The 10,000-nt window shown below is 41.7% G+C and overlaps 1 protein-coding gene across 1 annotated transcript in view; it reads right to left on the minus strand.

Annotated features, from left to right (window-relative positions):
* Positions 1-10,000, minus strand: part of LOC113829381 (3'-5' RNA helicase YTHDC2) — a gene marked incomplete in the record, with an annotated part of 73,953 nt that overhangs the window by 28,878 nt on the left and 35,075 nt on the right. Inside the window, 2 exon segments of the mRNA XM_070145508.1 lie at positions 489-724; positions 5,073-5,254. Coding sequence (XP_070001609.1) covers positions 489-724; positions 5,073-5,254 — 418 coding nt within the window.

The raw sequence follows: 10,000 nt of genomic DNA on the forward strand, positions 1-10,000 counted from the left end.
ATTATTCCCATTGATAAATGAGTGTGGAATGTAGTGTCCATGAGCCATAACTGGAAGAGCGCTGGCTCCAGGGATGCCATTCCCACGCTCAGCATACCCAGGCTGCACTACAAAAACATTTATTACAAAGAAAAAAAAATCACTACAAACTTTTATTTTCATTGCATTAAGTTATGGACTACCTAGAGGTATATTATACAATCTGTGCAAGGAAAACAGTTTATTACCAAATGGATAAAGGAAATCAAATGACAAATATGGACTTTGGAAAGTGTCAAAAAAGTTAAAAATGCTTATGCATAAAAAGAGAAAATAACATTGCAAAGGGGAGGCATGGAGTCTTGTCACCGAACACAAAGTTTTTCACATGTGCCTAGCCTGTATCTATGTCAGTGTGACTGTCATGAAGCAACCAAATCCAAAGAGTTAAACTGCCACTCTTTAATACTCTACCCTTTCCCATTTACACAATAAAGAGTATGCCTTACCAGGGGGCTGAGATGTGTGAATCTTGTAACACAGAGCATACACCAGGTCTACATCAGCCACTTCCTCTGATACTGAGTGGTGGTATGCATCCAGCATTCGCTTTTCCTCTGGCGAGAGTTCAGTTAGGGGCACCACTGTTGAAGGACCTCTGATGACATTCCCATGATTTGAGGAGGAGCTGCTGCTTTGCATTCCCTTTCCTGAGATGGTTAGCAAGTCAACTCCCTCACAGGCACTTCAAAAAGGAGAGAGAATTTGGAATTAGTGCTGCTTATACAACTGGGCACTGGCAATGTACTTTGGAATTCAGCAACATTTTTGATATTGTATTGTAATAACTCTACTGCTATCACTAGCATGTTTCTGGTTGACCTCTGTGACCTGGCACTTGAGGATCCTCATGTTACCCATGTTACAGTATATGTATATTCCAATTAAGTTTTTGTTGGATATGTGCACTGACAGTTATATTAAGGGGAAGAGTCGTCAGTAAGATCACGAAATTCTTTATCCAGTCCTCCTTGCTTTAGTTTTTTAGCTAGGTCTTTAATTATCTTACACAATGTGCATGGATATGTGATGCTTGAGCACAAGAAATTTTATTTCAAAAGGCTGCGTAAATTTTTGCGCAGAAAAAAAAAAAGAAAAACATGCGAGATGATAGAATTCGAAAATTATGTAATAGTTTCCTTATAGTGAATAGTACTGCTGTTTCCTTCTGACCAGAGTTAGTCAACAAATAGGAGTACCAAATGTAGCATTTATGTAAATCTATCTGAAATGACAATGTTTCAGTTACCTTGCAAAAAAAAGTGCCTTTTTTTTCGTCAGAAAATCGCCATTAATTTTTTTTGTAAAAAAAATATTTGGATAAATGCATGACTTACCTACAGTTAATAGATAAGAACTGGACGATCATTTTGCAACAAGAATTATTAAAATCGCGTAATTACATACAAAGTTAATAGTACTATCATGCATGAAAATATGATTTTGAGAAAATCGCAGTTTTTGTCATTCATCTTCATTACACCATAAAGGTCATACCAATCATTACCAAATGTGACTATCTACTTAAACAATTCCTTGGCCTTTAATAGGAGTACTGTGGTAGAGGGTCAGGCCTTGTTCACGTAATTTTAGGTCATCTTTACGTAAAGGTTAAGTTAGGTTAGGTGGGAGTCTTCTCTGAAAAGTATACTTCCAGATGTCAAGGCTCCTGGTTCCCTGTCATTTACATATCATAATACATCATAAATCATCTATTATGCATTTCTTATTTATAAATGACACATTGCCAGGTTTTCAACAGGTTGAAAACAACACGTGTACTCCCGAAAACTTTATCAATCGCACTGTTCTCCCGTCCTTGCTGCTGCTGCCTGCCTGCTGAACGCAGCCTAAACTGTCATACAGCAGTATCATACCAAAGAAATTTGCAAAAACAGCCCAAAAAACGATGAAAATACAAGAAAAACAAAGCATGAAGCAAAAAGGGGTGTGACAGCACGAGGGCATTTCAACACTCCAGACATTTAAACCGCGGAAAGGAGCGCGTTACGCAACCGGCGCCCGGGGTGTGTCACATGCTCATCTATCCACACACAAAGTTTGAAAAAATTGTAATTTGTGACCTGTACTGACGACTCTTCACCTTAATGATATTTAGTTGGCAAATAAATCAAAACTTCACCACCACAAAGGCCACATATGACATCTGACATCTTATGGAGATTATATTCTATCAAAGAAAGTGTGTCAATAGTGAAATGTGCAAACAGATTATTAAACTGTATAAAACCTTGTGATGGAAATATAGGAGCCGTAAAAGAATGCAAGTTGAGGCTGATCATTTAGGATCAGATGATCTTGAGGCTAGTGAGAGTCCTACAGAGTTCTACATACTGAGAAATGGGAAAGGCTATGGAAGAAACTAGAAAAAAGGAATACTTGAAATGGTGTGATAAAAGTGATGATTCACATCTAATGTCTCTTAGCCCTCTGATGACAGTGAACAGTTCCTCAGCAACAGTTAATGAGCCTGCAATGATACTAGCTGTCTAGTCTTAAGAAATCATATTCACAAATATCTATGGGAATCCAGAGATGATGCAAATGTCAGTGTTCATGAATTTTCCAAACACTTTTTATATTGGAGAATTCATGATGAGCACTGGGACAAAATTATAGGAAAGCACATACATTTTGGAAATAGGTACTGCCACTCTCATCCAGCAAATGAGGCAGACCATGCATCCTGCTGGGAGTGCCCAGGCACAGGATGGGAGTGGAGGTTTCTAGTCCAGTTTGCATCCTAGAAGCTGCCATCCCAATGTTAGACCTGTGGGCTATAGAGAACCTCACAGGCAGACATTGGGCCCCACAGCTTGCAGCCCCCTTTTATATCCGCTTACTGACAAGCACAACTACAGCTCTCATGGAAAGCCTACCCTTCATGACGGTTACGTGAATGCACACCATGACTTACTCTAGCAAGCAAGCAGGCAGGGCCTGCTGTACACAGCAAATGCCCTTCCAGAAAGGCTAGACAGTTACCAGTAGTTGCTGGAATGAATGCCATACAGAAAATTCTGGCAATGTCAGTGAAAGGATATGGGGGCAATGTCAGTGTGGGTGGCAGAAGTGGCATCCACCCAGAGTGTCTGTCAGAGGTGTCAGGTAGGAACCAGGTAGGTCATCTCAAGTGCAATTGTCCCCATCTACAAGGGATAACGATAGCTATATCCAGCTGACTCCAACCTTTGGTAGTGGAGGTTAATTCAGCTGATGGGTGTATTATGGGAATGAGACTAAAGCATGCTTTTGGCTTCAAGTCTCTTACTGGTGGCAGAAAATTGTTCCTGGTGAGACAATCACATTCTACTTGGAGACTTCAATGTGGTATCCAGTTGTGATTGAGTTAGCTACAAGACATTGATTGGTCCGCATGGCTCAGGAGCTGATCCAAAAAGCAAGAATAGCCTCCTTCTCCAGGAATTCGTTATGTCCCAGAGATTGAGGATTTCTGGCTTGTAGTAGTAAATGACATTACATAAGGAAGTGATGACAGTACACTAGTTATAACGTCACTGATTTTTCTTTTCCACTCCCTCCGTAACACAGTCGCCCACCCTCCTGCCGCCTCATCTCATATGGGGAAGTGGACTCCCACATCCCAGCATGAGGTCATGGCATACCTTGGTATCAACGTGATAATGGTGATGTTGGATCTCCCCAACTATTGCAACTACTGGCCGACCAATCGTGTTCATATGTCATAAACTCATCGCTGAGGTCATGACCAGAGATCGGTTCGACCAATTGACGACTCACCTCCATTTCGTCCCCTTGGAGGAAGGAGCTCCACTCCCGGAGGACAGGATGTGGAAGCTCTAACCAGTCACAGACTTCCTAAATAACTTATTCTGGTCGATGATTGTCCCGGGGAAGGCCATCGCCATTGACAAATCATTATGGAAGTTCCGTATAAAGTTAGCTTTCAGGACCTACAACCTAACCAAGAGGGCAAGGTTCGGGTTGAAGGTTTATAAGCTCTGTGCCAGTACCAGCCCAGCTGCATGGTACAACTCTTGCTCCAATGGTGATGGAGACTGGCAGCTCTTTCCTTTGTTGCAGGCACACAGGACAAATGCGGTAGGGACAGCCCAGCTGAACAGGAAGTTCATGCCCAAGGACCTAAGTGTGAGGAGGAAGGGTGATGTCATCAGCAAGACAGGGTTGCTGGCCTTATTATGGAAGGACAACACTATCGCCATGCTGTCTACCGTCCATACCACTGCAATGTAAGGAGATAAGCCGTCAGTAGTAATGGATTACATCATCAGAATGAAGGGTGTCGACATTAGTGATCATATGGCGAGCTACTACCCCACAACTCGCCTTGCCTTGCCTCTGAACTCTTAGGGGATATCAGGGAAGGGGCCAACACAAACAGAGCCCACACTGCAATGCAACCACCCTTTGCAGTGAGACAGGCTCTGCAGCAGCAGCAGCACGCCATCATTGAGATCCCCGACAGTAACAGACAGAGATGCCATTGGTGTTCCAACCATGGTCCTCCCAGGAGCAGCAGAAGCTTCTGTTACAACTGTGAAATGGCCTTATGCACCTATGGGTGCTTTGAGGCATGGCATGCCACACAATAGTGCTACCAGCCTAAAATAATATATATTTTTTTTTAATCTCTGATTTACCCTCACCATATTTTGGCACATGTGTTACTGGAAGAAACATACATGGCATCTTTAGGGAATCTGGAATCCATACTAAAAAATCAGTGTTGAGACTGCATCTTACCTTATAAGCATGCAAACCATTGTGTTCGTTTCCCAGAACGGTAAACTTTGATAAACTCCCATGACTATAAAAGGGGCATAAGATCATGGCTTGTGCTCCGATTTGTTCACCTGTGGTGCGTGGCCACCCATAGGTCCCCAGCAGTGGCCACACGATGGCATAGATACTGTCCAGAAATGAGGTTTATTGCACTCTGAAAAAACTGTCACTAGTGGGTTAAGAGTTTAACAAGGTAGTAAGATCATTTGAGACAAACAAACTCTTACCTATAGGCATGCAGCAAATCAAGGGTCTCCTGCTGTCCTGTTGACTGAGCCCAGTCAGCTGCAGTCCAGTCGTTTGCTGCACGCAAGGTGAGAGAAGAGCCTAAGGCAAGCAACTGCTCCACTATGTCGACACGACCACGGCCAGAGGCTACCATAAGTGCTGTTGCCCAGGTTTCAGAGTGCTAAAATGCAAGAAGAAAATTCCATATACAGCATTTGAGTTATGTCTATGCTTTTGTACCATTGCAAACAGTTGGAGATTAAGAGGTGATCAGTGTACATTTATAAATGTGTTGCTTTCAAAAATAATACAAGTTTCTCTGCACTACCTGCAGTGGGGATGGGGGTAAATGCAGAGGTCATGGAACTGAGTAAATAAATAGAAGTGAATGTAATACAGAAAAAAAAAAAATGAAAAGAGTGTAGTGGAATCAAGGGATGGGAGAAAATCAAATACAGTGGGTCAGTAGTTAGCAGGACAGCAAGCCCCCAGGTGACCTAACCAGACACCATAAAAGCTAGAGACTCAAAAACTACAAGACTAAGGAGCAGTGAAAGGTATTCTAAATCTGAAAACAGTTTTGACTGTAATGTAATTAGAGCAATTTCTTTGTTGCAAGTATGGTGGGAAAACTGCAATCAATGCAAAAATGTTTACTTGAAAAATAAAAAAGGAGATTTATGCACAGTTCATGAACATATAACATAAATATGGGTAATCAAATAAATCTACAGCAGAACTGCAGCTGATGCAGAGAAATAATAATCCTGACAATTTTGGTTGCAGGCCAGGGTGACAGGAATGCTTTGCCACAGATGCACAAAGCTCTTGGAGGGTAGCTAGACTCAGAGGGCATTTAGGAAGGGGCTTTCGCATTATTTCTGTTGATAAACAAATGTGGAATGTACCATCGAATGGCAAATATGAACACTGGAGAATGGGGAAAAAAAAGAAAAAAAAAGCTCATACATAACAAAAGAAAATAACATTGCAAAGGAATGGCATAGTCTTGTCACCAGTACTACTGTGCACCCAGCCAAGAAGCCCCATACCCATCAGAGTGGCTGCTCAAGTAAGCCTAACACTCATATTTTAGGCCCCACAATGGGCAGTGAAGCTATTAACCCAGTGTCCATGGATAAAAATATTTGGCAAGTGGACATACTAACGGGATTGTTGGCACACATCGGCAGTTTCCCCTGTTTGCGCCCGGCTTGATTGGTAGTTTGTGAGTGTTATTGTTGGCACTGGGCAACTGCGAGGAATATCCTTAGATATGGCATCTACTTGAGTGAGCAAAGTGAAGATGACCGGAGGAACTACCCAGTGGATCAGCTGGTGGGTTACATCTACCCTGCTCTGACTGGTCAGTGGAATAAAGCAAATGCTCTTTTCAAGCCACCTGTTCTCAGTGGCAAGGTGACCATCACACCCAAGCTCAAGGTGGTCTGGCATCAGGCAGTGATGTTTTCTTTTGGAAAAGGCAAACTTGATGCAAAAGAATGGTTCATGGTAAAGTAAGATTTGATTTGCAAGTGTCATAACCAATTGTGGGGAAGAAGGCTGTGAGGGCTGTGTGAACCAAGCCCACATTAACTGTTTCTGCAGCAGAGAGAAAAAGATTCCTGTTAAAGAGCTTGCCTACATCAAGGGAAAGTGAAGGTTGGAAGTATAGGTCCCCACCAAATGGGGGGCCCTGATCTGCCAGAGCACAAGAGAAGGTGAAGACATTGGATAAGCAGGAGATGGAAAGTAAGGCAAAGAAAAGGAAATGGAGCAAGGTGGAAAATTCTGCAGCAAAGAGATGGCAGCCACAAAGGATATTGAGAGATTTTTGGCAGATGGTGATGAGGATCTGGAATTGGAGAATTGGTGCCGAAGACTAGTTTGTCCCTTAAGTTGAGCATTTCCTTGAAACTGACCCTGAACCTGCAACTTCAACAAAGGTACAGAAAAACTATGATGAGATTCCAAATATTGCTCTTGCTAGTGTTAGGTATGGCATAGGGCTAAGGCCACCTGCAGCCAGAGCAACTGCAGCCCTAATTGATGCAGGAATCAGCACAGAAGACGACACAAGGAAATTGATTAATAAGAACAAGGTCAAGAGAGCACAGGAGAAGTTGATGAGAGAGCTGGGGTAAGAGTTTGAGGAAAAGTGCAGGGACGAGGGGGGAATCTCCTGTATCCTATTTGATGGGCTAGACACTGTGAAAAGATCTGCTTGGTAGGCCCACAGTGAAGCCCTCATCCAAACATTGTTGTGCTCTGAGGATCAGAAGGAGAGAATTAAGGAAGTGGAAAGAATCCTGGCTATCAGGGGAGAGGGGGACCCAGGCACTCAGTCTGGGGACTCCTCGGTCAAGACCAGAAGGACACCTGACATCAATTGTCATGCTTCCAGCATTGGTGACTTGATCAGCTGGTCAGAGGATGTGTCAGAGCCACCTCTCACCTGTTCCCTGCACACCTCAGAGGTAAACAACTTGATCAATATCCCCATGAAGGTGCCCAACTGGCCTTGCCACACACAAAGCATTGAGAGGGTTGTCAAAATGGTGCTTGAGGCTTCTGCCAAATATTTCTCGCAGGAAAAGAGGGATGGAGGGATCAGGGCTCATGAGACCAGCAGATTGATGTCCATCAATGAGTCAAAGCAGGACTTGTGCAACCTGACAACGTTCAAGAAGTCAGGAGATTGATCTTTGTAGTTGTATCCAGAGATATAGTGTCCATGGTGTTCACTTGTTAAAACATATGTAGATTTGAATTGATTTGTCCATTCATTTCCATTTGATCTTCTTATATCTTGTAAAGGAGTTCGAAAGAGAAATTTTAGTTATTTGAATACAAAAATGATGTAGGTTAGAGTTACCCTTTCAAAAAAATAAACTCATATTTGAATTCCCCAGTAAAAAATACATAATTCAGACACCCCTCATGTTAAGTTTCCTTCATATTCATGTTGGCACCTGAGTATGGCCCGCCCTATTACTATATGAAAGTGACTTTAACCCCTAGCCAACGGGTGGCATGTACATACATGCCATGGCTGTTGTGGACCGAAAGACAGCATCGTGTCATGCCAATTCCCGCGCCACTGGCTCGTCAGACAGAGTTCGTTTTTCTCCGATAGTGACGGCTTCATTTACATGGTAAAGATTTTAGGCAATGGCATCTATAATGAAGGTAAACCTTCAAAATTTTAATATTTTTATAAATTATAGCAAAATAAAAGTTTTTAGGTGCTAAATGTCGCTCGCAAACTACCAATCAAGCTGGGCGCAAACAGGGGAAACTGCCGATGCGCGCCAACAATCCCATTATTACGTCCACTTGCCAAACATCTTTACCTGTCGACACTGGGTTAAGGCTTAAAAACTGTATTTCAGCAACATCACTGCTCCTTGTCCTAATACACTCAATGTCCACCTCATGCTTCCTGGTATCCCCATTTGCAATCTCATCAACTGCTTCATTAAAGGTAGTGACTATGTTCAAAGGGATCCAGACAAATGTAATCACATGCCTGACCTTAAAACGTAGGAGCTATCAAACGACACTCTTCAACTATGTGGCCAAACACAAGATTCTTGCTAGTAAGTGAGCCAAATGCTCCCCTGCTGTCAACAAAAAAGTATGTATCTTTATCAATTATTTCAGTCTGTTAATGTGCTGTCAGTATTGTCCATAGTTCAGTTTGGATTGATGATGCAGGATTGCTCAGTCTTATCCTGTGCTTGTAGTGACCACTCCACTCTCAGTGAACTGTCAGATGATGACCACACCTAGCTCTGTTATCCTCCAGTACTGAACAATCACAAAATACATGAGCAATACCATGTCATGCTAAGACTATTCATTTTATGGCCATATGTTACTTTATTCATACAAATAGGATCTAAATCTATTCTATTATCCAATCATCTCATGATAGGCACTTTAGGAGATGTCTGATGAGAATTACAATAATCCTTCAATCTTTAACACTGGATGCTATTTCTAAGTTCCTTAATATATCCTCACTTGCATTGCCTACAAACAGATCTACTTTAGTTAAACTGCTAGCCTTATCTCTCACTAATTTCTTTCCACTGGCCCCTCTCCACATTAACTTGATGGACATAATTGCACTGATCTTGCTCAATCACTGTACAATACTTTGCAATACTGTCTCTGCTCTCATTATATCTATCCTGGTATTCCTTTGACATCAAAGGATAATTCACATAGCTTCATTCAGTATGGTTTCAAGTTTTAGGAGCTTCCCTTAACAAGCTTATGGAAAGTGTTAGTGCTGCATAATCCACAAAAGCTTATTTTGTAATAATGTAGATTAGTCTCAGTACATCTACTTCAGCTCCTATTCTGCAACAAACAAATGCTCTGAGCAGCTGTAATTGTTTTACACTTGGTCAGTATCTTTCACCTTAGCATCTTTACTTAAGGCAGTAAAGCCAATGTACATCCCAGATATTTCTATGTCAATATCTTCTCCACCAATTTCTTTTAACATGTCTCACATTACCCCTTTGTTTGCTCTGAAACTATGAACTTCACTGATAACCAACCCTAATACTTGAGCAAGTTTACTAAGGTTATTCAGCACCTTCTGTAAACAATGCTGTGTAGTCCCTTGTATCATTAAATCATCTATATACATAACTGGCTGGATACCCTCAGGATATTTCTCTTAGGATTTTGTTTACTAGTAAATTAAATAGCACTGAAACTATACACAAGCTCTTCTCTCAAACAAATAGTCCTCAGTCCATTTAAGCAACTTTCATATGACACCTACCTCATCAACTCATACATCACCACTTTTCCGTTGGCTTTGTTAAAGGGAAGGTCAAGTGGTTTTCAAACCATGTAATTATTGTTTTCATTTGATGCTATGTACAATAAGTAAAAGTATCAAAACCTA

The sequence above is a fragment of the Penaeus vannamei genome, chromosome 34 (genome assembly GCF_042767895.1).
Source record: "Penaeus vannamei isolate JL-2024 chromosome 34, ASM4276789v1, whole genome shotgun sequence".
Classification (NCBI taxonomy): Eukaryota; Metazoa; Arthropoda; class Malacostraca; order Decapoda; family Penaeidae; genus Penaeus; species Penaeus vannamei.